General features: G+C 46.5%; 2 protein-coding genes across 6 annotated transcripts; one reads left to right on the forward strand and one right to left on the reverse strand.

Moving 5' to 3' along the window:
• Positions 1-766: 766 nt before the first annotated feature.
• Positions 767-22,971, forward strand: DDX55 (DEAD-box helicase 55). 4 transcript variants are annotated; one of them, XM_082353861.1, is made up of 15 exons: positions 802-931; positions 1,035-1,224; positions 3,816-3,866; positions 3,960-4,046; positions 5,216-5,307; positions 5,387-5,449; positions 7,319-7,468; positions 8,455-8,644; positions 11,734-11,816; positions 13,690-13,821; positions 14,664-14,756; positions 15,620-15,734; positions 16,208-16,376; positions 16,869-17,161; positions 17,417-18,162. In XM_082353861.1, the coding sequence occupies exons 3-15, from the start codon at positions 3,837-3,839 to the stop codon at positions 17,591-17,593; spliced, it is 1,674 nt and encodes a 557-aa protein (XP_082209987.1). In that variant the 5' UTR covers positions 802-931; positions 1,035-1,224; positions 3,816-3,836; the 3' UTR covers positions 17,594-18,162. The 4 variants fall into 4 exon arrangements, with proteins under 4 accessions (XP_082209986.1, XP_082209985.1, XP_082209984.1 ...); XM_082353860.1 differs by lacking the exons at positions 1,035-1,224; positions 17,417-18,162 and adding an exon at positions 22,545-22,971 and having other exon boundaries at positions 767-931; XM_082353858.1 differs by lacking the exon at positions 1,035-1,224 and having other exon boundaries at positions 770-931.
• EIF2B1 (eukaryotic translation initiation factor 2B subunit alpha) lies at positions 17,833-27,486 on the reverse strand. 2 transcript variants are annotated; one of them, XM_082353894.1, is made up of 8 exons: positions 26,688-27,486; positions 25,686-25,822; positions 25,459-25,575; positions 23,596-23,712; positions 22,978-23,042; positions 21,328-21,403; positions 19,903-20,028; positions 17,833-19,206 (listed from the first exon to the last, which is right to left on the reverse strand). In XM_082353894.1, exons 3-8 carry the CDS (start codon positions 25,549-25,551, stop codon positions 19,042-19,044), a joined length of 642 nt encoding a protein of 213 aa, XP_082210020.1. In that variant the 5' UTR covers positions 25,552-25,575; positions 25,686-25,822; positions 26,688-27,486; the 3' UTR covers positions 17,833-19,041. The 2 variants fall into 2 exon arrangements, with proteins under 2 accessions (XP_082210020.1, XP_082210019.1); XM_082353893.1 differs by having other exon boundaries at positions 22,978-23,046; positions 23,600-23,712; positions 26,688-27,483.
• Positions 27,487-27,506: the final 20 nt, after the last annotated feature.

The raw sequence follows: 27,506 nt of genomic DNA on the forward strand, positions 1-27,506 counted from the left end.
TATTCATTCCTAAAATATTTGGGTGACTGCTGTGTGCAACCAGTTGTAGGCACTGAGATAAATAGAACAGAAAAATTCCCATTATCGTAGGATTTACCTTTTAGAAATTATATGGCATATTAATGATAAGTGATATGGAGGAAAAATAAAGCAGGGTAAGTGGATTAGGAAGGCATCACTGAAATGATATTTGAAAAGTCCTGATGGATGTAAGGGAGCAAACCAAGCTAAAGGTATGGGCCCAGCTCATAATAGCTGGTCAGTAAAAGCTTGCTGAATGAATGTACACGTGCACGAGTCAATCCAATGGTTAACCCAGGAATAAGCTGCAGTGTTCCTGTTTAGGTCTCTGACCTCACTTCCTCGGAAGTAAACCAACATTTATTGTGTAGTAGGCAGTGGATCCCCACCATCACCCTGTTTTGCATATTCGGGGCTCCCGAGCTGGGGTACATTTCTGTCAACTCCCTCCAGACCCACTGTCGTTTGGCCAGGACGCGGTGTTGTGCAGCCACCTGCCTCCGACTGGCAGGGAAAGTGTGAGAGCCGGGGCAAAATCCCTCCCGCGCAAATGCCTGCTCGATGTGGAAAGGCGCTCCGAGCCCAGGTGGCTGCGCTGGACGAATGGCACCATGGCCGGGTCCCCGCGGCCCGCTTTCATCCGCCGGCTGTCGGCTTTCCACTCTTCTGCGGCGAGGCCGCCTTCCCCCGCCCTCCGGAACTTTGCGACTGGAGCATGGTTCCGGGCGCGGCCTGTTGGCGAGCGGAAGCGGAAGTGCGCCCGGGAGGCGTCGGAGTGGTAGCTGCGGTGGCGGAGCTAGCCATGGAGCACGTGACGGAGGGTTCCTGGGGGTCGCTCCCGGTGCCGCTGCACCCGCGGGTGCTGGGTGTCCTGCGGGAGCTGGGTTTCCCGCACATGACGCCGGTGCAGGTACCCGGGGCCGGGGAGGTGGGCCCTCGGTGCGCAGGGGGCAGGTGGGGAAAGGGAGGCTCAGGGCGGGCCCGGCACCCGCTGAATTGGACGCGGCCGGTAGGTGTTAGGACTCGCATCCTGGAGTTCTCACCCCTCCGGCTGGAACTTTGGCCACGTCTTTCTGCTGCGCCGACTCGGGTGATGCCAAGCTGGTTAATGATCGCCAGGCAGAGGCGGCAGGCGGCGGCGCACCTGTGCCAGGGTCTTCACCGCCCCCACCCCGCCCTTAGGTGCTGGGACCCAAGTGCCTGGTTCGTATTCTCCCCCTACCCCCTCTAGCTGTGAGACCTTGGGCAAATGACTTAACCTCTCTGTGCTTCATTTCCTTTTTCTGTGAAATGACGAAAATAGTATTACCAGAGGGTTGTTGCGGAGATTACCTAAGACAATTTTGGGCACATCATGGGCGCTCAGTAAATGTTACCTGCTGTCATTGTTGTTATTATTACTTGGGCTAAGTGAAGTGTCCTGATCCACTTTATTCATTTATTCAAGAAATATCTTGAGGACAAACTACGTATTGGGTACTTTTTTTCTAGGCTCCAGGGATTTTGCAGTGTTGGTCCCCACTCATGGGCCTTGTTTTCTAATGCAGGAGAGACAGAAAGGGATAAAGGAATAAGGTAATTTCAGCTGGTGATAAGTGTTGTGGAGCAGACAGTGACAAGAAGGTACAGGATAGGAGATAAGATAGGGGAGGCTTCTCGGAGGAGGTGTCGTTAAGCTGCTACCTGAATGAGAAGGACCTGGCTGTGGGGTGATTGGGGGCATGATATTCCAGCAAAGAGAAATGCCCGTGCAAATGCCCTGGGGCTGGAAATGAGCTTGGAGGAACAGAAAGAAGGCCTCTGTGGCTGGAGCAGCACGAGTAGTGTAAGAGGTGAGCAGACCGGGTGCTGGATCGTGCAGGGTCTTCCTTGTAGGAGCTTGTATTTTATTCTAAATGCAGCGGGAAGCTGCCTTCCATGGGAAACTGTGCAGAAAGGGAAGGGATGTGACTGCGGTGTAGAGAATAGACTTTAGAGGAATAAGAGGAGAAGTGAGGAGGTCCATTAGGAGGCCACTGTCAAGTTAGAGGTGATGGTGGCTTGGAGTAGACAGGAAGCAGTGGATATTGAAAAGTCAATGTTGGGGGCTTCCCTGGTGGTGCAGTGGTTGAGAATCTGCCTGCCAATGCAGGGGACACGGGTTCGTGCCCTGGTCTGGGAAGATCCCACATGCTGCGGAGCAACTAGGCCTGTGAGCCACAACTACTGAGCCTGCGCGTCTGGAGCCTGTGCTCCGCAACAAGAGAGGCCGCGATAGTGAGAGGCCCGCGCACCGCGATGAAGCGTGGCCCCCACTTGCCGCAACTAGAGAAAACCCTCGCACAGAAACGAAGATCCAACACAGCCAAAAATAAATAAATAATTAAAAAAAAAAAAGTCAATGTTGGGATAGCTTTAGGGTTCCTGAGGGGCCAGATGTGGGGTTCATGAAGGAGGAATCTACAGGGACCTGGAGGTTTTTGTCCTTAGCAGCTGGGTGGATGGTGGTATCATTTATTGAGATGAGGAAGGCTGGCAAGGATAACAGGCTTCAGAGGGAAAATCAAGAGGGTTCTGTTTTGAAATGTTAAGTTGAGATGTCCATAGGCTCCTCAGGAAAGATGTGGAGGAAGCAGGCAGTGCTCTGTGCCATGCTTGGGACTGTAGTGCAGACAAGACCCAGTGTCTGCCATTGGAGTCGATGGTCTAGGTGCCGTCCACTGTGGTGGTTACTCACATGTGGCTATTGAACACTTGAAACATGGTGAGTCCGTATTGAGATGTGCTCTTAGTGTGACATGTACAATGGATTTTGAGGACTTAGTGTGAAAAACAAATGAAAAATCTCATTCTTTTTTTTTTTTAATAAATTTATTTTATTTTTGGCTGTGTTGAGTCTTCGTGGCTGCGCGTGGGCTTTCTCTAGTTGCGGCGAGCGGGGGCTACTCTTCGTTGCGGTGCGCGGGCTTCTCATTGCGGTGGCTTCTCTCGTTGCAGAGCACGGGCTCTAGGCGCATGGGCTTCTGTAGTTGTGGCTCGCTGGCTCTGGAGTGCAGGCTCAGTAGTTGTGGCCCATGGGCTTAGTTGCTCCGCGGCATGTGGGATCTTCCCGGACCAGGGCTCGAACCTGTGTCCCCCTGCATTGGCAGGTGGATTCTTAACCACTGTGCCACCGGGGAAGCCCCCCCTCCCTGTTTTGACAACCCAAAATGTCTTCAGACATTGCCAAATGTTCCTTGCAGGCACAGAAATCACCCAGGCTGAGACTTACTTGTGTTGAAGCAGTTAGAAAAGTCCTACACGTGCTGCACTGGGTGAGCTCAGGCTCTGGGGACCAGGAGTGGAGTGTGGTCCTGGAGGGGGCATCCTTGAAGCCAAGACCGGAGTCTGCTTCAAGTTCAGCTGCTCGTTGCTGCACCCAAAGGGCCAGGCCTCTTGTAACCCTGTGGGTTTTCTGCGGTGTTTATAATTAGAGGGCCTATTTAAATCGTTGTTTATGATACTAGAGCTGGAAGGAACACAGTGTCTTCAAACCCTTCCTGGTCCAGAGAGGAAGAGTAGGCGAGGCAGGGCTAGAACTCAGGACCCCCAAATCCCAGCTTGGCTCACTTGCCCTGCATGCCGTCTGTGTAGACACCGCTGCTGTATTACCTGTGAGCTGACCCCACTGGGGTCCCTGGTGGTGACTGTAATCGGAGTCCACTTTGTGGTGGGGTCCAGTGTGACCAAGGCCAGCCTTGTGTCCCTCGGGCTCTGGGCCTCATCAGTGGAGTCCCGGCATCCTCTAACCAGTGCTCTGCCATCTCTCTTTTCAGTCTGCAACCATCCCTCTGTTCATGAAAAACAAAGATGTTGCTGCAGAAGCGGTGAGTACCTTGTGTAAATGCAGCCTGTCTTCCTGTTTTCCTTCCAAAATGAACTGTGAGGAAAAGCAAACGGAAACTTTCTGCCCTTTGCAGGTCACAGGTAGTGGCAAAACACTCGCTTTCATCATCCCCATCCTGGAAATTCTCCTGAGAAGGGAAGAGAAGTTAAAAAAGAGTCAGGTGAGGATAGCTAAACGGTTTATTTTCACTTAGTCATCAGAGAGTTCACAGTTGAGGAAGAAGGTGGTCAAAAGCTTGAAAAAATAAGAAGGAAAAAGTACAGTCTGTCCTCATTACTTGCAGATTCTGTGTTTATGAATCTGCCTACTCCTTAACATTTATTTGTAGCTCCCCAAAGCAGCACTCAGTGTGCTTTCGTGCTCATGCATGTACTTGTGTGCGGCAGTGACAAATGGGAGTCGCCTTATGGCACTTTCCCAGCTGAGTCTGATCAGGGCGATACTGCCTTCTCGTTCCACCTCTCAGGCTGTAAGCAGGTGTCCTTTTCCTGGTCAACTTACTGCTGTGATTTTTTTTTTTTTTTTTTTTGGTGATTTCACTGTTTAAAATAACCCCCAAACATAGTGCTGAAGTGCTATCGAGTGTTCCTGAGTGCAAAGAGGCTGTGATGTGCCTTACGGAGAAAATACATGTTACATAAGCTTCTTTTGATAGTGCTGTTGGCTGTGAGTTCAATGTTAATGAATCAACAGTATATATTAAATGAGGTGTCTTTATTTAATAATTTAATTGAAGTATAGTTGACTTACAAAATAAGGTATCTTTAAACAGAAATATATGTAAAACAAGCTTATGTATTGATAGGTCGACACAAATGTGACCAGAGGCTTGCAGGAACCTAACCCCATTTCCCCAGGAGCAATGGTCCAGTATTCGCTAACAGCGTATGTGGCCGCTTTGTAGAACAGAATGAGGACTGACTATAATTCAAACTACAGTTGACTTTTGAACAACATGGGTTTGAACGGTGCAGGTCCACTTAAATGCGGGTTTCTTTCAGTAGTGAATAACTATAGGTCTACACCAGCCGAGGTTGGTTTAATCCCTAGATGTGGAATTGGGATATGGAGGAACCAAACCGGTTATGTGGAGGGCCAACTGTAAATTATTTGCGGATTTTCGACTACGCAGAAGGTTCACATCCCTAACCCCGCCATCATTCAAGGGTCAACTCTCGATGTGTACCGTGACCGGGCACTGCTGAAAAAGCCCAGGAAGTGCTGTTTCTCTGGGAACCTTCGTCCATTAGGTGGAGGGTGCGTCTTGTGTGAGTTCAGCTCTGCAAGCCCTGAGCTCTGCTAATCGTGTGCCTTCCCCCGCGTGGGCAGGTTGGCGCCATAATCATCACACCCACGCGAGAGCTGGCTGTTCAGATAGATGAGGTCCTGTCGCATTTCACGAAGCCCTTCCCACAGTTCAGGTAAATGGGAGGCAGGGTCCCTGTCAGCCATGGGCTGTGATTTTGCCTGACCTGCTCAAAGACACTTTTCTTGTTTTAGCCAGATTCTCTGGATCGGAGGCAGGAATCCTGGAGAGGATGTTGCGAGGTTTAAGGAACACGGGTAAGTTGCCTTGCTTGCTCTTGGCATTGAACCCAAGAGGAATCGACACGTGATCTAGGCTTAACCGGAAACACCCCACTTCAGGAGCCCCCTCCCCACAAAAAGTTCTTTCTTCAGGCTAACCTCCCATTTTGCTCACGGGCTTATGATCTCGTCCCTACCGTGGTGGTCTCTGACCTCGCCCCGAGCCCCAGACACACAGATAATCCACTTGTCTGCTTGGCATCTCCCCAGGCGTCTCACAGCTGTTGCAAACACGTCTACAACAGGAGCTTGGAATTTTCATCCCCAGACTTGCACCTCATCTGGAGTTGCCTGTTCATCTGCCCCCGTTGCTTCTCCTGAAGTCAGGGGTTCAGCCTCGGCTCCTCACCGTCCCCTCCACTACCCCTGACAGTTAACTGTCACCACATCCTCTGCATTTTCTCTCCAGAGCGTGTCTCTAACCGTCAGCCTTCCCGTCGCCACCTCTCCTACTCATTTCTCCCCTGGACTCCTGCAGTAGCTTCTCTGCCTCTCTCTCTCTTCTGTGTGTGTCTGCTCTTGTCCCCGATAGTCCACGCTCCGCGTAGCAACCAGAATGCCAGTCAGGTCGTGTCACTCATTGAAAGCTCTTCAGTGGCTCCTGCTGGCCCTTGGGATAGATCCTAGTGTTTGCGTAGGGCCTGTGAGCCACCACTCTCCACTGCTGCCCCCTTCACAGCCCGCCCTGCTGCCACAGCGGGCTGGCTTTCTCCCAGATGCTGCCCGTGCCAGGCTCTTCCGTGTCTCCAGGAGGCTCGGGAAAGTCGGGGTGGTGTCTGTCCGGCAGCATTTTACCTTCAGAGCCTAGAGAGGCGCTGAGCACACGGCCGGTGTTTCATAAACGTTCGGAATGCGTGTTTGAATACACGATGGCCATCACTCCTTGGCATTGTATTGTCCCACGATGAGTAAGGTTTGTAATGAGCAGCAGTAGAATTTGTGCCCAGTTTGTCAGTGAATCTTAATAAAGAAAACTATTTTTCTTGAGCACTTGCTGTGTCCAGCTACAACGGGCGATACTTTGCAGCAGGGGTCACAGACTCGAGTTGCTACAGGGCTCAGAGGATACTATAAACGTGTGAAGGGGTGGGCGGGGAGTCGGGGGAACTGGCTAGTTCATGCCTGCGTACTCACCCCCAGCTTATCGCTGCCCACAGAACTCTGGGCTCAGTTCTCCGGGTTTTGAATTTTTTAAAAAGAATATGGAATTCCAGATTTTTGTGTGTTATCTCCAGATTTTTTTAACTGTTGGCATGTAATTCACATTTAAAAAAAACAACAACAAAACTTTCCTGCAGGTCACCCAGTCTGTGGGGGCCACGTTTGGCTTTCAGTCTGCCAGTTTGTGATCTTTACATAAAATTATCTCTAGTTCTGTTGACATTCTCATTTTATAGATGAGTGACCTGGGACCTAAAGTGGTTGAGTAAAGTCAGGGGGTGAGCAAACCCTTTCTGTAAAGGACCAGATGGTAATTATTTTAGCTTTGTCGATCACACAGTCTGTGTCATAGCAGCTCACCTCTGCTGTTATCGTGGGAAAGCCGCCAGAGGCAACCCATGAATGAAGGAGGATGTGTAGTTATGTGCCAATAAAATGTCACACAAACAGCAGAGGCCAGATGTGACCTAAGAGCCAGTTTGCTGAGGTCTGCCCTTCATCTCAGCCTGGAACCCAGACCTGTCCCCTCACGGCGCAGCCTTCTCTTCCCACTATGGTGGTCTCCCTTCTCTTCGCTGGCATTTTAGGTGACTTTTGCTGGGGGGAATACAAAACTTGGTGTTTGGAATCACAAAGGTCCCCGAGATCCAGCGAGTGCGGTAAATGTTAACTTTGTTTTCATAGTGGGAACATCATTGTGGCAACCCCAGGCCGCCTGGAGGACATGTTCCGAAGGAAGGCAGAGGGCCTGGATCTGGCCAGCTGCGTGAGGTCCCTGGAGGTCCTGGTGTTGGATGAAGCGGACAGGCTTCTGGATATGGGGTTCGAGGCGAGGTACTGGAGTTTGGACTTTATGGGGTTCGGGTGACACGGGATGAAAGGGAGCCCAAGATGGAATTCCTTTATTACTCCATGACTGTCTCTATTAGCCACATGTGAATTTCTTTTTTTTTATAAATTTATTTATTTATTTATTTAATTTTTTGGCTGCGTTGGGTCTTCGTTGCTGTGTGCTGGCTTTCTCTAGTTGTGGTGAGCGGGGGCTACTGTTCATATGGTACACGGGCTTCTCATTGCGGAGGCTTCTCTCGTTGCGGAGCATGGGCTCTAGGCGCGCGGCCTTCAGTAGTTGTGGCACACGGGCTCTAGAGTGCAGGCTCAGTAGTTGTGGCACGTGGGCTCAGTAGTTGTGGCTCGTGGGCTCTAGAGCGCAGGCTCAGTAGTTGTGGCGCACGGGCTTAGTTGTTCCGCGGCACGTGGGATCTTCCTGGACCAGGGCTCGAACCCGTGTCCCCTGCATTGGCAGGCAGATTCTTAACCACTGCGCCACCAGGGAAGTCCCCGCATGTGAATTTCAAATCATTAGGATGTTTAATCTTTCAGATTCTTCCACACAATTTAAATTCCATTTCTTCTGTCTGTGATGTTCTTAAGATGTGTTTTCCTCCATGGCTTCTTTAAAAGTTTCTGTGAGTCTTAAAAAAGTAGTTTTATTGGGATATAATTCATATGTTACACAATTCACCCATGTAAAGTGTACAGTTTAATGGTTTTTAGTCTCAAAAAGTTTTGTCTTAATTTCACTCTTTTAATTGCTCCCCATTATAAAAGTAAAATTATATGCTTACGTTGAAGAAACCTTGGGAAAATGAGAGTATAAAGAAGAAATGAAGATCGCCCATAATCTCACCTCCCAGTAGCAGCTACTGTAAATATTGTGATGGTTTTCAGTCTTTTAAAATAACCTGTTTAGTATCATAAAACACCATTTGTTGATTATGCTGATAAGTGAGGGGTTAAGATGAGCCCTCTCTTTTTAGCATAAACACCATCTTGGAGTTTTTGCCGAAGCAGAGGAGAACGGGCCTCTTCTCGGCCACTCAGACGCAAGAAGTGGAGAACCTGGTGAGAGCAGGCCTCCGGAACCCTGTGCGAATCTCGGTGAAGGAGAAGGGCGCGGCGGCCCGCAGCACGCAGAAGACCCCCTCCCGCCTGGAGAACTACTACATGGTGAGCGCTGGGTGGTCGGTCTCACGGGCTCCTGCAGGCCATCGAGGAGGATGTAGGGGTCTCAGGTACAGCGCGGGGACTGGGGTTAACAGTGTCGTGTACTTGAAATTGAAATTTGCTAACAGAGTAGTTCTTCAAATACAAAAGGGAACTATGTGAAGTGCTGGGTGTGTTAATTCACTTGATTATGATAATCATTTCACAGTGTATGTGCATGTCATCATTTCGTACACCTTCATTGTATACATGTATAGATTTTTAATGTGTAAATATGCTTAAATATATACAATTTTTATTTGCCAATTATACCTCAGTAAAGCTGGAAAAAATAAAACAAGTATTATAAGCCAAAGCAATTTACTGAAAAAAATTACTAATTTTTTTTGACTTGAACTGCTTTCAGTAAGCTTAGTTATGTTTTTCTTGGGGCCGCGCCGCACAGCACGCGGGATCTTAGTCCCCCGACCAGGGATTGAGCCCGCTCCCTGCAGTGGAAGCGCGGAGTCCTAACCATTGGACTGCCAGGGAAGTCCTGTTTTTCCTTTTAAATGATCAGCTATAATAATTGTTTTAACAACTTATTAGATTTTCCAAGTTTTATCAATATGATGTACAGTGTTCCCACTGATATATGTTGACTCTTAGCAATTAAAACAAATAAGCAAGCAAATGGGACTTCCTTGGCAGTCCAGTGGTTAAGAGTTTGTGCTTCCACTGCGGGGGCACGGGTTTGATCCCTGGTTGGGGAACTAAGATTCTGCATGCTGCGTGGTGCCGCCAAAAAAAAAAACAAGCAAGCAAAAAATAAGTGCTCTAGAGACTGGCTTTCAGTTTTCTAGGAAACTAAATCTATAAAATGATACCCTGTGGCACATTTTTAAATGCATTTGGGGGGCTCCCCTGGTGGCGCAGTGGTTAAGAATCCGCCTGCCAATGCAGGGGACACGGGTTCTAGCCCTGGTCCGGGAAGATCCCACATGCCGCGGAGCAGCTAAGCCTGTGCACCACAACTACTGAGCCTGCGCTCTAGAGCCCGCAAACCACAACTACTGAGCCTGTGTGCCACAACTACTGAAGCCTGCGCACCTAGAGCCCATGCATCCACAACAAGAGAAGCCACGACAGTGAGAAGCCCCGTGCACCGCAACAAAGAGTAGCCCCCACTCGCCGCAACTAGAGAAAGCCCACGTGCAGCAAGGAAGACCCAACACAACCAAAAACAAAAATTAATTAATTAATATAAAAAAATGCATTTGAGGACAGAGCTAGGGTACATGCTATGTGTGATGATGCTTGTCATTCAGCAAGTACGTGAATAAGGAAGTTAACACAGGCGTAACTGTATTTTAAGCAGAGTCTCCAAGGACGGTGTGTATGGACCTCCTGTCGCCAAGTGATCAAATGTTTTTATTACACGTGCACGGGGTGTGCTGGGTGCAGGCACGGGACATGCTGGGTTCCCGGCCCATTAATATGAGCCTGAGTTAGAGAAGGGCACAGCCAGACGTGCAGGTGAAACACAAAATCGAATTATGGCCTCTCTGAAGGAGACTTTGTTGGGCGACAGTGTTCTGCTCTGTAACCTAAATGGTGTTTTTCGATTTACAGCTGGGAGTTGCTGAATTTGCAGCAGTAAATCCTAGCTGCCCTTACTTTTAGTTTCCTCACAAAGCAGTGGGAGGGCTTTTGGAAATGTGATTGTTAGTAATGAGGCCACCCTCTTCTGTTCTCTACCATCACTGGGTCGGGCCAGGGGCATCTAGAGAGGATGGTCAGCCAGGGTGGCAGCGCCATTTGGGAACTGGGAGAACCCGCAGGCCAGTGTCACTGCTTGACAAGGCACATCGAAATCGTCAGCCAGGAGGTGGGGCTTTTCTTTTGGCCGAGAGGGGCTACTCAGCTCCTGAACACAGTGACATGGTCACGGAGAAGTGGGCCGTTTCCAAACCAGTGTCCCTCGTGCTGCGGACTGTGAGGGCGATGAGGTGGCTCTCCTTTGGGTCGATTCTTGGGGAGATTGAAGGCAGAAAGTTTGCAGATCAGAAAACCACCTCTGCTGCAGCTGCCTGGAGGATGCGTTTGAAATCAGGCAGGAGGTGTTATACCCGGTGTTGCTATTTCTGCTTGCAGCCGGGCTGGTAAAGTTAGGAGGCCGGCTTTTCCCAGGGGAGGGAGGAGGTGGTGGATAGTGTAGTGGTTACGAGCAGAGGTGCGAGGGCGAGGCCGCCCAGCTGCACAGCTAGGCTTTGTCCCTTCCTAACTGCACGAGTTCACCACTTGTAAAATGTTAGCACCCATTTCGTAGGGTTGGTGGAGGATTGGTTTATTAATACAGCTGAAGGTTTTAGGCCAGCGCTTAGTGTGTAGTAAGTAGTAATAAATTAGCTTTGGAGCCCACTGTGGCCGCTGCTCCACTCTGCTCTTTTGCGTTCATTTAAGTGACTGCATTTAGAGATGTCTGAGTGCGTGAGAAAGAAGTCCCAGACTGAGGGTTTGGTTAGGGTAAAAATAGGGGGATGCATTCAGGTGGACTTAAATGCTTCCAGGTTAGGAGCACTCGGTTGCGTTATTAGGGGAGGCTGGAGTCTGTCTCCATGGAGGCCTGTGAAATAATTCTGTGTATTCTGCTGTGGAGACCTGTGTTTACCTTAGAGCAGTGATTTCTGAACATGGCTGTGTCTCAGGATCTCCTGGGCACTCTTACGTAATACGGACCCTTGGGTCCAATTCCACATGAATCATAATCTGTATGCTGTGTCCAAGGATGTGCATTTTAAAGACCATCCCCTGGGGATGGTGTTATGGCCGGCATGGCGCTGTCTGCATGTTGGGGGTTTGGGAGGTACTTACCGCACTGGGTGACTCCCTGTCCTCAGTTACATGACTTTGTGACTTAACGTGTGTCAGCAGCCCAGGCTGATGTTTATTCTGGTCTCGGTAGACTGAGTAACATTCTGACGAACGTCTGTCCCTTTTCACGGAGGAAATTAGATTCCTTAAAATTTAAGGCCGAAACTGAAGATAGCTATGGGGTTGTTTTTGTCAGCAAATTTGTTTTTATTTTATTGGTTTTCCTTTTTATTTTGTAGGTATGTAAGGCAGATGAGAAATTTAATCAGCTGGTACATTTTCTTCGAAATCATAAGCAGGAAAAACACCTGGTCTTCTTCAGGTAATAATACTTCTGGAGTTCGGCCACACCCAGAACGTGCACATGTGTGTAGCCTTCAGGTTGTTTGTCTGTTAGGAATGTGTTTGGCTGCAAATGACTTCTGCAGCTCAAGCTGGAGGGGTTTATTTTTCTCCTGTAAAAAGAAGTCCAGAGGCAGGCAGTTCCTGACGTTGGTTTCCGTCTCAGCAACGTCAAGACCAGTGTTTCTTTAGCTGTCTTGGCCTTTCCTTCCTGTAGGTCACCTCCTAGTTTTAAGATGACCACGGTGACACCTGCTGCCACATTTGCATTGAAAGCAGATAAAAGAGGAAAGGCAGAGAGGGGGGAAGGGCAGTGCTCGCTATATCCGGCCCTTTTAATCAGAAAAGCAAAAGACTTTCTCAGACAGCCCCCTCCCAAGCTGACTTCTGCTTTCCTTGTATGGGCCAAAGGTGGGTCACCCAGCAGCCCCTCACTTTAGGAGATGGGAAAAAAACAAGTGGGTAGCTGTCCCAGCCTCTGTAGTAGAGGGAGGTGAAGGAGGAAGTGGTTGGGAGGGTGTTTGATCCGCCAGCCTAGTGTCTGCCACACTGGGGTGTGTCCTGTTGTCAGAGCGCAAGATAGGAACAGATGTGTGCATCCTTTGGGCTGTTTTTTTCCTCCTCCAGATATACCTGTGGTGTTGTCTTTTTGGCAACACCAAAAGAATTTTATGTTTCTTTTCCATCCATCATGTCACCAATAAAATGCATTAGCTGTACTGTCCCACAGTTAGAAACACAACCTGGTACACACACACACACACACACACACACACACACACACACACACACACACACACACGAAACTGAAACAAAGATTTAATAAAACTGCATTTGACTAGGTGGGATGTATTCTGATGCTTTCTGTTCTGTTCTGCTCTAATTTTTTAAAAATGCTGGTCCAGACTCACCAAATTGATTTCAGAACCCACCAGATTGCTTTCAGGATCTGTGGGTTGTGACCCTAGTGTGCAAAACTGCTTTATTATGTACTGATGTGACTCTTGGTGGAAACTGGGGAATCTGGCAGCAGTCAGTTAGCACAGGTGTTTAAGACAGGAGATTTAGACAGGAGTTAGCCCAAATTGGAATCCTGCAGCCTGGTGTGGGAGAACATGGGAGATGGAATCAAACCTTCCTTCTGGTTCTGCCTCTGCCACTCACTCATACTGCCTCTCTGTAAGCTTCAGGTCCCTCATCTACAAAAGGATGTGACATCCCTTTGGAATCCCTCAAATAAAAAAGGTGAACTTTATTAGAAGGGGGCTGTGTAGGGAGTTCACAGACTCAAAGAGAAAGTTGGGTGCACCGCCTCTAGGGAAGACAGGATCTGGGGGACCCAGATGGCCATCTGTTTAGGGCACAGCCTCACTGGGATGACCCTGCTCCAGTCCCCTTTTGTCCTCGACTCCAAGTCCAATGTCTAGGATAGAGGACCTGAAAGGTCTGGCTTCTGCTGAGCCCTTGGGAACTGCACTGACTGGGGAAGAAGCAGTTCCCTGAAGGAAAGACAGGAGTAAAGCTATATTTAAGACGTCACTGTTCTTGTTGTGAAGGACTACTTCAGTTTCATTAGCTTCTCAGGGAGCCAGGGAGATCCCCTTGCTAGAACAGCTTTCGACAGTAGGAATACTTTGTTTGGGTTTTAACTCCTGCTGAAGGGGTTTTGTCAAAAGGCTGGCCTTCCCCTGGCCGAGAGCTTAGTTGTGGATGATATGCACGGCCGTTCTCCTCTGCAGCCTCCTGGGACGACTGGGTGGCCCCCACTGCATCTAGTGCTCGCGGCCTCCCTCCCCCCGTCGCAGGAGGACCAAGGCGGCCTGCGACTCTAAGCCCTCTGTCCCCTCTCGCAGCACGTGCGCCTGCGTGGAGTACTGTGGAAAGGCTCTGGAGGCCCTGGTGAAGGGCGTGAACATAATGTGCATTCACGGAAAGATGAAGTATAAGCGCAATAAGATCTTCACGGAGTTCCGCAAATTGCAAAGGTGGGTTGGCTTCCTTGGAGGTGGCGGATCTCCAGCCACTCTGCTCTTTTGCAGGTCGCTCTGCCTCGAAACCCTCACGTGTTTCCCTGCCTGGAACTCTCTTCCTCCTCCAACCTGGTCATCATATCTTCTCTGTATAAATATCCAGAGCCCCTGCCCTCTGTCCTGACCCCATTACACTTTGCTACACTGACTTCCTTACTTATCTGTCAACTTCCCTGCTAGGTTTTAAGCTCCATAAGAACGGGAACCTGTGTTGTGTTCATTGCCCCAGTGCGGCTTTGGTAGCTGTTTGTTGAATGACAGAACAGACAGGAGCAGCCCGTTAAAGGCTGCAGATTGTCAGCCGGTGGCTAGGCTGGAGGGAACTTGTGGCTCTAGTGATCATAACTTGATTCTGTTTGTGCATAGAAATAATACTTCTCTGTGTTTCTTAATCATTGAGCCTTCTGGCTATGTTAAAAGCGATCTTTTAGGCAAAGTGATAGAATTGACGCATACACGACAGTCTGGGAGGGAAAATTTCATGTTTTTTTTAAATGGCTGCAAAGGATTAGACCAAATACTGTGTTTGTTTGTTTTTTCTTTTCCCTCAATGGAAATATGCTAATTCAAAAAATCTTCTCAGTGTCTCCTCCCCACCTCTTTACAGATTTCACTGAGAACTTGTAAAGTCCTAGAGGTTCTTAGGAGGAAGAAAAATCAAAGTGTTATTCCTATATATTTGCTTCTGTGAGAGATTCTGCAACCTGTGTTGTTACTGTCATCCCTCAGTAAAGACTGCTTGACGGTGAGGGAGACAGTGGCCTCCTTACTCAGCGTGGTGTTTTCTCATTTTCTAGTGGGATTTTAGTGTGCACGGACATGATGGCCCGAGGAATAGATATTCCTGAAGTAAACTGGGTTTTGCAGTACGACCCTCCCAGCAATGCCAGGTACAGCATGAGAGAATGTTACCCGCTCTGTCTAGGAATCTAGGCTAATGAAATAGGAATCCTGAGGAAGAAAACGTAATGATGGTTGTCAAAACATTACGAAATAGCAAAAATAAGGGAACTGGTGAGCTATCATTGATAGGTCAATAGTGATACTGTATTATGCAGAAATTTCAGTCATTTTCAAATACTTTTTAATAGATCTTTTTTATTTACTTATTTATTTTTAAATTTTTTGGCTGCGCCGCACAGCATGTGGGATCTTACTTCCTTGACCAGGGATGGATCCCATGCCCCCTGCATTGGAAGTGCAGAGTCTTAACCACTGGGCCATCAGGGAAGTCCCTCAAATACTTTTTAAAGTTCTTGCAGAAATGCACATGATAAAGTGTTTAAAGGAGAACAATATATATACCATATATGAAGATGTCAGTTATTCTCTGAAAGTAAGCATATATTCCTGATAAATGCCTGCAAACATAGGAAAGCACCTGTAAATACAAACGCGTAAGCAATAGTTGTTACTTCCTGGGGGAGGGGGGTGGTCCTCATAGGTCACTTTTATTTTCTTTTTTACGCTTTTCATTGTTTTCCAAATTTTCTACTGAGACTGCGTCCTCCTACCTGTACCATCAGATAGGCATAAATTTAAAAGTTTTACAGTTCACAGTAAATGTCTAACAGAACCCTCTCTGGTTTGCACGTGTACTTTAATCGCCAGCTGTTCTATAGCACTAATAAGCGGCGGGTTGGGATGGAGCCCCTCGGGTCATTTTAGGCGCATCAGCCGTGCGGCTGCAGGCCTGTGCTCTGCTCGGCCAGCATCACGTGGTGACCATGTTCCCGCCCCTTGTTGTTCACAGCGCCTTCGTGCATCGCTGTGGCCGCACAGCCCGCATCGGCCATGGCGGCAGTGCGCTTGTGTTCCTCCTTCCCATGGAAGAGTCGTACGTCAATTTCCTTGCACTTAACCAGAAAGTAAGCTGTCTTCCTTTTTCCTATGGAATGTCCAATGCTGGGGTAGTTGAAAAAGTTCTTTTCCAGCAAGTGGGGTCCAGAACTTAGATTAGGGGTTGCAGACACACAGGGGCCAGGCTGGTGATGTCAGTGCAGGAACCTGGCTGGCTTTATGGCTGTGGAGAGGCTCTGGGGTACGGCCACTGCTCAGCCCCAGCTAAGTATCACTAGTTGGGAACATAGACCTATGTTGCCATACTTTCCAACCAGAAATCAGGATTGTTAGGTAAAATCTCATTTTAAACTTTGCTTTAAAATTTTTTAAGTACTTTCTGGACCAAGTGAAATACTTTGCTTGGATTTGGGCTTCCAGGCCTCTGCTTTAAGATTAAAATGGATTGTTCTGCCTTTGGTTTTACTGGCACTGGCTCTTATGGGGTAGCCTTGGGGATGAGGTGATTCCAGCCAGAAGTGACGTTGTGGTCCCTGTGCAGTGCCCCCTGCAGGAGATGAAAGTCCAGAAGAACACAGTAGACCTCCTTCCAAAGCTCAAGTCCATGGCCCTGGCCGACAGGGCTGTGTTTGAAAAGGGCATGAAAGCTTTTGTGTCGTACGTCCAGGCTTATGCAAAGCATGAGTGTAACCTCATCTTCAGATTAAAGGGTAAGTTGGACTTCTTCACATAATTGTATCTCCATCTGAAACATCTGATGGTTTTAGAAGTATTACAAGTATGAAACTGCTTTGTTTTATAATAATGTCAGGCCTATGCCAGGGTTAATGTGTTCTAAACATTTAAAAGAAAGTCTTCCTGGGACGTCCCTGGCGGTCCGGTGGTCAGGACTCCGCGCTTCCACCGCAGGGGACACGGGTTCGATCCCTGGTCGGGGAACTAGGATCCCGTGTGCTGTGCAGCGCAGCCAAAAAAATAAATAAAAAAAAATAAAAGACAGTCTTCCTTGGGTTTGAGTAGACAGAGAATACACTGGCTGCTGAGTATTCCTTCTTAGTAAAAATGTAATTATTTTAATTCTAATTAAAATGAGCCCATTAGATCATTTAGGTAGACAAAATTATATTGCTATGAATGTTCTGTGGGTTGATGCTTATAATCCTATTTTGGGTGTGCTAACTGCAACGTTTTGGTTTAATCAGATCTCGATTTTGCAAGTCTTGCTCGAGGTTTTGCCCTGCTGAGGATGCCCAAGATGCCAGAGCTGAGAGGGAAGCAGTTTCCAGATTTCGTGCCTGTGGACGTCAGTACAGACACCATTCCATTTAAAGATAAAATCAGAGAAAAGCAGAGGCAGAAGCTATTGGAGCAACAAAGAAAAGAGAAAACAGAAAATGAAGGGAGAAGAAAATTCATAAAAAATAAAGCTTGGTCAAAGCAGAAGGCCAAAAAGGAAAAGAAGAAAAAACTGAATGAAAAACGGAAAAGGAAAGAGGTAAAGTTTGCATTTTTATTATTTACTCAACTTAGAATTGTGAACAAGCTTCACTGAAGTGTAGTATCTAGTTATCTTCTAATAGGAATTGCATAGGACTCTCAGATTTCTAAACTCCCTTGGTGGCCTGGGTGGGGAATGCGCTGTTTGTGGAAGCTGATCTAAGAGCTTGTAGTTACTGATTAAAAATGCTGGTTTCACTTAGAACACTGTTGCTGAGAAATTCAGTAGCTTGTTGATCTCTTCTGCACTCAGGGTTCTGATATCGAAGATGAGGACATGGAAGAACTTCTTAATGACACAAGGCTCTTGAAAAAGTTTAAAAAAGGCAAAATTACTGAAGAAGAATTCGAGAAGGGGCTGTTGACAAGTGGCAAAAGATCAGTCAAGACAGCAGATTTGGGGATCTCAGATTTGGAAGATGACTGCTGATTCCTGCCGCTCAGGTGAAATGCATGAGAGCACCGGGAATGCCAGGAGCTGCCCTGCGCTTGCAGACAGCTCACGCTTGCGTCTACTGAACAGCAGAACTTCAGCAGACGTCCGGGAAGAACCACCTCTCCCAAAACTGTTGTTGCAGGCGGGGGAGATGTGAGGGGTTTCACGCTCATGAATATTTTATTAAAAACATACCAGCCTTTGAAGTCTAACAGAAGAATATGTAAATTAACTGAGTGTAAATAACAGATGTCAATATTTATTTTGATGGGTTACTCAAAGAGCTCATTTTTTGGTGGCTATTTTATACTTATTTTTTAACATAAAGATACTGACGTGACTTGATTTTAGGCCTTTTAAAATTCCTCAGTGTTTTCAGGCACCTGATCTCCCTGGATGTCCTTCTCCCTGGACTTCAGTTCTCTCTTTGATGTACTGCACAGAACACCTGCACAGCCGCTAGTACTGTTTTATTGGTGAGTATCTGACGAACAGAGGAAGCAAGTCATTCTGGAAAAGAAAATTATTATGCCTTCTGTTGAATAAACTGTATTTCATTCTGATTGTGCCTTAAGTGTGTGAAGGTGGCTGCACAGTGTCTTTACCAAGATGGACAATACATCTGGGCCTGGGGTCAGCTTGCAGTACCGACACAACGCCATATCAAAATCTTGCATACAGTTTATTTGAAAAGATGCTGAATTGTTCTCAAGAACAATTTTAAAAAAGCTGTTCAGGACCCAAACATGTTTAAATTCACGTCTTTTCCAGATACAGAATTAAAGTTTGCAAATATTCTGGAAGGCGTCTTCGTAAGTGGTGAGCCGTGCAGGATACTCCTGCCAAAGACGCTGTTTCTCCCTGTCTTGGGTCCTCGTGTTAGTTTCCACTCTGTTTGGCTTGATCCTTTTTTGGAGATGACAGCCCTCAGCTCACGTTCACCGCCGGAAGCCTGATGCGGATTCAGCAAGGGTTTCCTGCCTTTCTCACACGGCACCGTGTAGCCTGCATCCGGGGCGGCTGTTGGTTGCTGGAGGGGCGCCTGGCTGCAGTTGGGACCCCTGCTCTCTTAGGCCTGCATGGCTTTCATTGATGCTTCTGGCAAATAAATAAGTCTGGAGTGTGGGGAAGATGAAGGGAGGGGGACGGGGCACATCTTCTTTCATCAGTCAAGTAGCCAATAATCTAACTTGTATTTCTGGAAACTGGAAATGAATGAAAGTGTCTGGAAACCATAAGCACAATTTAGGTTGGGTTTTGGGGGAACCATGAACATATTTTAGATGAGACTGAAATGAATAAAAAATTCTCCAAGACGTATGATTTTAAGTCCTTAGTCGATAAAATTTCATAAAAAACAATTCAGTTTTGGCCTGGCTCATGGAGGGGCCAAGAGGCTGCTCCCAGCATCAGCTGTGTGCCAGCAGGAAAGGGCCCGGCGGTTACAGATAGAGCTTGATGAGTTCGTCGCTGACTGCTGAGGGCGTCAGCACCCCCAGGTCTGTAAACAGCAGTGTGATTAAGGAAGGGGAGGTGTAGTCGACCCACGGGTGCTCCTCTTTGAGATCCTGTCCAGTCTGCGTGGACTTCAGAGTATCTGCCTTGTACTGAGGAGACAGGAAGCATACGTTAGTCTGCCCCACGTGTTCAGGGCTCTGAACTGGAGAGGCCTTGGCCTGAGCAATTAGTGTGCTCCTGCCTCAAAGTGCTCTCTGGAAACGGGGGGAAGCCAGCTGTGCAGCACACTGGCGAGGGGGACAAGTGTGGCTTGGGTGAGCAGATCATTAAAGAAAAACTTAAGCCACGTGTCCCCTCACTGGTGTGCTGGATTAACTCCTCCAGACCTCTCAAGACAACCATTCAGAGCATTTATAGAGAGCTTACTAAGTGCCAGGCACTGTGCTAAGTTCTTCCCGTGGATTATCTCAGAATTGTCATAACCCTTGTACAGATAACTGAAGTTCACAGAGCTTACAATGAAAGGACTTGCCCAAGGTCACATGGTTAGTAAGTGGTGGAGATGGCAAGTGAGCCCAGACAGCTGAGCCAAAACTTCGACTATTACCAGTTTCCCCTGCCTCCTCGGCCTGTATCTATTGCTTAATTGAATGAGAGACAAAGACTTAAATTCTGGGGACAAATTAGGCTGTTCAACAGCCACCAACTTATCTTTGTATCTTGAGTATTGGAAAAAATAGCAGTGGGAAGTGAGTAACTTAATGGAACATTCTTAGCACTGCGTTTTTTTTCAAAGGTTTCAGTTTACACTCAAATATACCCCTTCAAATATGTAAAACTCTTGCCTTAAACTTATCTGGGACATCTTGCTGGTTTAGTGGGAAGAGCCGTACAAACTTGAAACTTTCTGCAACAACATAAAAAGGCTTGTTCTGTGCTTTGGCACACACGGCCATCTGGTTGGTTCCAATCTGGGAAGTCAGAGAAAAGCGGAGAAGGGTGAGATCTTATAGCACACCTGAAGTGGAAGCAACAGAAAGTATATGAGTGAACGTAATATATGTACTTCTGGCTTTGGAATTAAAGAGGACCTTTAAAAAAGAAAACAGACGTTTCTCCAAAGATATACAAATGGTCAACAGACACATGAAAAGATACTCAAGATTCTTAGTCATTAGAGAAACACAAGTCAAAACCACAATGGGATACTGCTTCACATCTACTAGGATGGCTATAGTTAGAAAAACAAGTGTTGGCAAGGACGTAGAGAAATTTGGAATCCTTGTATGTTGCTGGTAGGAACGTAAAATGGTGCAGCTACTGTGGGAAACAGTTTGGCAGTTCCTCAAAAAGCTAAACACAGAAATACCATAATATCCAGCAATTCCACTCTTAGGTATATACCTCAAAGAATTGAAAACAGGAACTCAAATAGGTAATTGTACACCTGTGTTCATAGCAGCATTAGTTACAATAGTCAAAGGATAGAAACAACTCAAGTATCCATCAACAGATGAATGGATAAACAAATGTGATGTGGTACATTATGCAGCCATAAAGAGGAATGAAGCACTGACGCATGCTACAATATAGATGAGCTTTGAAAACATCATGCTAAGTGAAATAAACCAAACTCAAAAGGACATATTGTATGATTCCACTTATATAAGGTACCTAGAATAGGCAAAAATCACAGAGGGAGAAAGATTAGGGGATGGGGAGAGAAAAATGGGAAGTTTTGCTTACTGGTGACAGTTCGGGGTGATGGAAAAGTTTTGAAGACAGACAATGGTGATGGTTGCACAACAATGTGAGTGTAATTAATGCCACTGAATTGTACACTTAAAAATGATTAAAATGGCAAATTTTTGTTATATATTACCACATACAACAAACTATCATGAAATCTTTCCATGTTAAGCAACAGATAAATTTTAAACATTATACTGATGTCAAATATGCTCCATTAAAAAAGAAAAACCAACCAAAAACTCAAATGCTTTCCAGTTAAAGCATGTTTTGAAAAAATATAATTTACATTCTCCTAATTTACACAAATCAATCTCCAAAGCAGGAAGAAATCTGAACAAAATCTGACCGCTGCAATGGCTCATGGGAACGGGGAAGCCATTGGCTGCAGGGGTGGAGTCTTGAAGCTAAGCAGGATTAGAGGAACGGATCGTTAATAATACAGTGCTAGCTGGGTGTCTGAGGTCAGTGATGTAGCTCCACGCCCTGAGCAAGGGCCCGTGGAGAACTGATGCTCCTACCTTGTTAATGATTCCTCCGTTTTCAACAACGCCTTCAGCACCAACAATGACAAGATCCACTTTCTCCATGATGTAGCTAAGGAAATTAAAAACAATTTTTTTTTTTAAACTTCTGGGTTTTATTTATTTATTTATTTATTTATTTATTTATTTATTTATTTATTTATTCATGGCTGTGTTGGGTCTTCGTTTCTGTGCGAGGGCTTTCTCTAGTTGTGGCAAGCGGGGGCCACTCTTCATCGCAGTGCGCGGGCCTCTCACTGTCGCGGCCTCTCTTGTTGCGGAGCACAGGCTCCAGACGCGCAGGCTCAGTAGTTGTGGCTCACGGGCCTAGTTGCTCCGCGGCATGTGGGATCTTCCCGGAGCAGGGCTCGAACCCGTGTCCCCTGCATTGGCAGGCGGATTCTCAACCACTGCGCCACCAGGGAAGCCCCTAAAAACAATTCTTTAATGCTCCCTTTTCTTTGCTCTTCTCAGTGGCATCATCACCTGCAAAGATTAATACTCCATTTTCACCAAGGTTAAGTTCCTCTCATAACTTTCTTCCAAAGAGCACTGAACACATGAGACAACCCCTGGCACTGTTACCGGTTCTGCTACAGGGGCACCAAGACCTGTTTTGGTCATTACACCACAATAAGACGTGTAACTCACCCTGCCACCCAGTAATGTACATGCATACATTTGTAGCTGAAGCAAGGATTTCATGACCCGGCATTTATCCTTACTACATGTGGCACATTCTATTTTCCTTTCTACGTTAATACAAACAAAATTTAAAGACCTGATGTGATCTGAAGTTGGAGAAAAATGTTATGTAATTCAACAATCTTGCAGGTAGGGTGAAGGCCAATTTACCTTTTGAAATGAGCAATTAGGGACTTCCCTGGTGGTCCAGTGGTAAAGAATCCACCTTACAATGCGGGGGACGTGGGTTTGATCCCTGGTCGGGGAACTAGGATCCCACATGTCGCGGGGCAACTAAGTCCGCGCACCACAGCTACTGAGCTCGTGCGCCTCAACTAGAGAGAAGCCCGCGTGCCGCAACGAAATATCCCACGTGCTGCAACTGAGACCCGACGCAGCCAAAAATAAATAAATAATAAATAGAGCTTTAAAAAAAATAAAATGAGCAATTAGTAGAATTCTTTAAAATGTTTACTCTTAAACACATTCCTAATCTCCTTAATCATCTCCTTATGTGTTTTCTTTCCAAGGGATTACCACTCCTGTTTTCTCTTGCGAGGCACGCTGCCAATCCACGGAGCACGTCACCTCGGCTTTAGGAGCGAAGCTGCACAGGTGAGGCGAAGAATCCCAGAGTGCCACCGAGGGCAGCCCGTGTCTTCAGATGAAGAGGGAGCGCTGATCACATGTGCTGACCTGACCTCTGCACCTTGCTCTTAAAACGCACTGTGATACCACGTAAATGACTCCCACTCTCCCTGACATCCTATCGCCCTGTCTGTACACTATCAAGACCTTATAATGAGCTTGCTGGTTTAGCCCAGCTATCAGTTAAGAGGCAGGACGCTGCCCAGTCCAGTTTTATGAATGAGACTCAAACCCTCCATCTGGAAGCGCTGCTCTAAGCCACCCCTGGGAGTGGGTGAGGAAAAGTAATTGTGGCAGGGGAAGCCAGGCGCTTACCCAACAGCGGCATCCAGGACGACAGTGACGGGGACACTGAGGTGGCAGAGGGCTTTGGCCATTTTCTTACTGGAAATGACAGTTTGAGAACATTAGAAAAAAGTCCAGGAAAGTCCCATAGTGGTGTATGGTGAGTCACTTAATTTGGACAATGATAAACCACTTTAGCTGGAAACTCAGTTAATATTAATGGATTAAGGGGCAGATCCTGAGACTCTGGACTAAGGAAACAAGAATTTGGGTCCTTTAGAAGGAAGTATGTGTTTTAGGAGAACGATGCTCTTGGGGATACACAAAGATACGTAAATTCAGAAAAAAAGGGTTTTTCTTTTATTATGTTCTGGCTAGATATGAGAGGTGAATTATCTATTCCTTGATAAAAATCTTTCAGTTGCTGTTCCTCTGACTTAAGTACTAAATAAAACCCCTAGATCCTGTACTGTGACCTACCTCAAATTCACGGTGATTTTTCTTCCAGGGGCAGGAATGGGCACTGTCAAAGGCAATGCTGACTGATTGGCAAATTGGGGGCCTATTCTGGCTCCTCTTACAATGGATTTTAATCCTCAGTTTGCTCTTTAAAAGGACTGCTGGGCTCATAACCAAATGGAAAGATACTTGCCCTGATAAGTCAGGCTGTGACTCTGTAATGTACACACTGAAACGCTTCTTGGCCGCCACGGCTGCTTCCAAGACTCTCAGGACCACTCTGGAGTAGGCGTGAGTTAATATTCTCTGTGGGCAGAGAAAGCTCTGTCAAAAGGGCAAGCTTCTGGCGATCACCCATACTCTATGACCCTCTGATGCGTGTTCCTGGTACCCTAAAGCTTCTCCGTATGCTTCCTCACAAATCAGCTGTAATCAGAAAGGAGATCCTCGATAGTACACTGAGTTTAAGCCCATATACAAGCCGAAAAAGTTTTCTGCCAGAGGAGTATATTATGGGTCTCCTCTTCCCGTAGCAAGCGCAGAAGTGACATCTCCATGCGGTGTTACTCAGATACAAAAGCCTTTATATCTGAAGGCTCTGCTAGGTTCCTTTGGGTTGGCTTCCCTAATTCGAAGACATGGTTTGCACGCTTGGGCATACAGGCACCAGGCAGGCAGCATAAAGGAATGCAGGGGGCCGGTTGGGGCCAGCAGCAGAGTGGAAAGGCTGAGCTCCAGCTGTTGTCATGTGGGCCCACCGTGGCCAGATCATCTGGTTTTTCTAGAGGCGCTGAAAATCCAATATTTCAATGTTGGCTAACTAATTTTTAAAAACTGATAAACGCTGTTCAGGGTAAACACAACCCATCTGTGGACTGGATACAATTTGCAGATACTTAGATGTAATCTCTGCTCTGAGGAACAGAGTGCAGAGGACAGTGTAAGCAAGGTGGAGGGACGTAGCTCCCTAGCTCCTTTCTGGGCCTCGCCCAACAGCTTGTTAGAAATGCAGGTTCTCAGGCCCCACCCTTGTCCGACTGAATCAGAATCTTCATTTAAAAGATCCCCCGGTGGTTCATCTGCATGTTCAAATTCGAGCAGCTCTGCTGGAAATTTAGCCAAAATAGCACTGATGCGGGTGGTTATTACACACCGAACGCCACTAGAGCAAACGACTCCTGCAGCGAGTCTGCAGAAGAAGGCCTCGGCGAGAGGCAGTCACAGGCTTGCCTCCGCTTGGCCCCAAAATGGCTTTGTTTGCAGCTGGCTTGTGTACAAGTTCCACTCGCATCTATTACGTCATTTATTTAATAACAGACTCCAAAAAAAAAAAAAAAGACTTCAAAAATTGGGAAAGGGGTAATAAAACAGTGGACAAGAGTCCAGATGCAAGTGAATACTTTTATGGTCGATGGAGGCTTAGATGGCAGAAAGAAGGCGTGCTGCCGGGAGAGACGTCATAAAAGTTTTACGACCCCTTTGCTGGGAGACTGACTTGATGTGCAGCTCCCGTCTTTCCTCACTCAGCTTATCAACACTTGGCGGTATCTCTGTAAGAGCGTTTGGAATGAAGATGAAAAATCTCAATCCAGTGCTAACATTCAGCAGGAAGACAGTCAGTATGAACCAATGACAAGAGCTGTGTTAATTTAATTCAGATTAATTTAGTACATATCCAGTAACAAAAAATACTTTTTTTAGTAAGACACCTTATCAAATCAAGAATCATCCACGCTGTCCCAGGGTTTTTCTCTGCCTGTTTAAAATGACAACCACCTATGATATCATCATCTACATTTAGACAGTGCTTACTATGTGCCGGGCATAGTGCAGCGTCCTTACACATACCATCTCGTTAATCCTCACAACACCCCTATGAGGTAGGTGCTATTATTACCCTTATTTGACAGATGAGAAAACTGCAGCACAGAGAGGTTAAGTAACTTGCCCAAGGTTACACAGCAAGTAAGTGGCAGAGGCAGGATTTTACCCCAGGAGTCTAACTCCAAAGTCTTTGCTCCCAATCACCACACATGATCAAGATCTACTCACCGCCCCATCTTTGATGAAAGTATGGCACAGGTCTGCAATTTTATTTCTCGACAGTGATGTTCTCCTGAGAAAAATCTCTCCCCGCTCAATCATGATCTTTTTACATTTGGAGTAATCCTAGGAAGAAAAGAGCAAAATGAGGTGAAAGGGAGGATCCAGATAAAGCTGAGAATATTTGTGGCCAAACAGAGAAATAGAGAGGTAACCGAGGGAGGGCAGGGGCTTACAGAGTATTCCAGGGAGGTAAGGCTGATGAAGCGCAGGAAGAGCTCCCCGCCCGAGGACACGGCCACAGAAGAGTCCACGCCACACAGGGTTTCTATGGCACTGGTGAGATTCGCTCTCAGGCCCTGGAGTGTCTCCCCTGGAATGATCACATGAGGAATGTGACGTTCATTTTTGACCCTTGATGGGTCTGTGATTCACTCACTCATTCAACCAGTGTTTACTGGGTGCAGGCTGTATGCCAGGCACTATTCTAGATGCTAGAGACACATCAGTGAACATGACAGACAGGGTCCCTGCTCTGACGGAACTCCCTTTCTAGTGGGAGAGGCAGACAGTAAACAAGCACACAAAGAAATCAACAAGTTAATTACAGATTGAAATGAGGACAGAAAAAAGCAGAATGATGAGAAAGGTGGAGCTACTTTAGACAGAGTTAACAGGGGTGGTCTCTTGGAGTGCAGGCCTAAGCAGAGACCTGAGTAAGAAAGGATCCAGCTGAGTAAAAGTGGGAAAAGTCTCAGATGCAGACTATAAACGCAAAGGTCCCAAGAAGGGAATAAACTTTGTATGAGAAACAAAGAGAGGCCAGAGTGAAGCACAGTTCAGTGAAGGACAGCATAGAAGGAAATTAAGTAGCAGTGACAGAAGAGGTCTGCAGGGTGGGGTAGGTAAGGCTTAGGTGTTTGGATTTTTAAAAAAAATATTTATTTATTTATTTATTTGGCTGCCCCGGGTCTTTAGTTGTGGCATATGAACTCTTAGTTGCAGCTTGTGGGATCTAGTTCCCTGACCAGGGATCCAACCCGTGCCCCCTGCATTGGGAGTGCAGTCTTAGCCACTGGACCACCAGGGAAGTCCCAGGTGTTTGGATGCTATTGTAAGTGCAATGGGAAGATGCTGGAGGTTGTCTTAGAGACATGCATCTCTAGGCCAGCCCTTTAAAGAATGCTTTATTATTTTTATTGTTATTATTACTATTTTGTTTATACCCAGATGCTTACATTTAGGATGTCTGAATTAGTAGTAATCACGATGACATTAAAACCAGAATTTATACTGGAACATTCTCTACAGCAACTGCAAAGAAACTGTCACAAGACAGAAGCTCAACAAATCCTTGTAAAGCTCAACTATTGCTATAATTTAAGCTTCAAAGTTAACCTGGTATAATACGGTCATTCTTTTTTTTTTTAATGTTTTTTTTCTTTTATTTCTAATTCTTTCTTGAATTCTATCACTACATTTCTGTTTTTCTAAATCTGATTTATATTATGTCTCATGTCTTGTACCATTTAAAAAAATTTTAGCTCATTGTGAAATAGCGTGTTATGGGTTTTTTTTTCTGGTTGTCGTTCTTTTTTTGGGGGTTTTATTTAATTATTTATTTACTTTTTGGTGTGATTTCATTGTCTGTAGGGATGTTATTCTCATTCTGTCTTCCTTACAGTAACTTTTATGGGGTTTGGACACAATCATTTCATTTTTAAGTGAAATGAGTTTTTCTGAACTTTTAGAAAAAGACTTCATTCAGTTGTCTTTTCTAACTCCACAGAGCTCCCTCTCCCATTGTTTTATGTAGTGTTAAAAAATACAGTAGCTTGCTTTCTGAGATATCTTGGTTCTGTTCTCCTCCCCAAATCTTTTCTGGACTTTCTCTTTCTTTCTTTTCCTTTTCTTTTCATTATCCCAACCTTCTGCAATTTTGATTCCACTCCCCACTCTTCAGTGGGGACCCTGGCAGGAAGAGGCCCTGGCAGGTCAGTTTTGAGAAAATGCAGGATCTATGCTGGTCTAGCCCCTTCAGCCCATTTGGTTGGCTC

The sequence above is a fragment of the Balaenoptera borealis genome (genome assembly GCF_965194805.1).
Source record: "Balaenoptera borealis genome assembly, chromosome: 14".
Taxonomy (NCBI): Eukaryota; Metazoa; Chordata; class Mammalia; order Artiodactyla; family Balaenopteridae; genus Balaenoptera; species Balaenoptera borealis.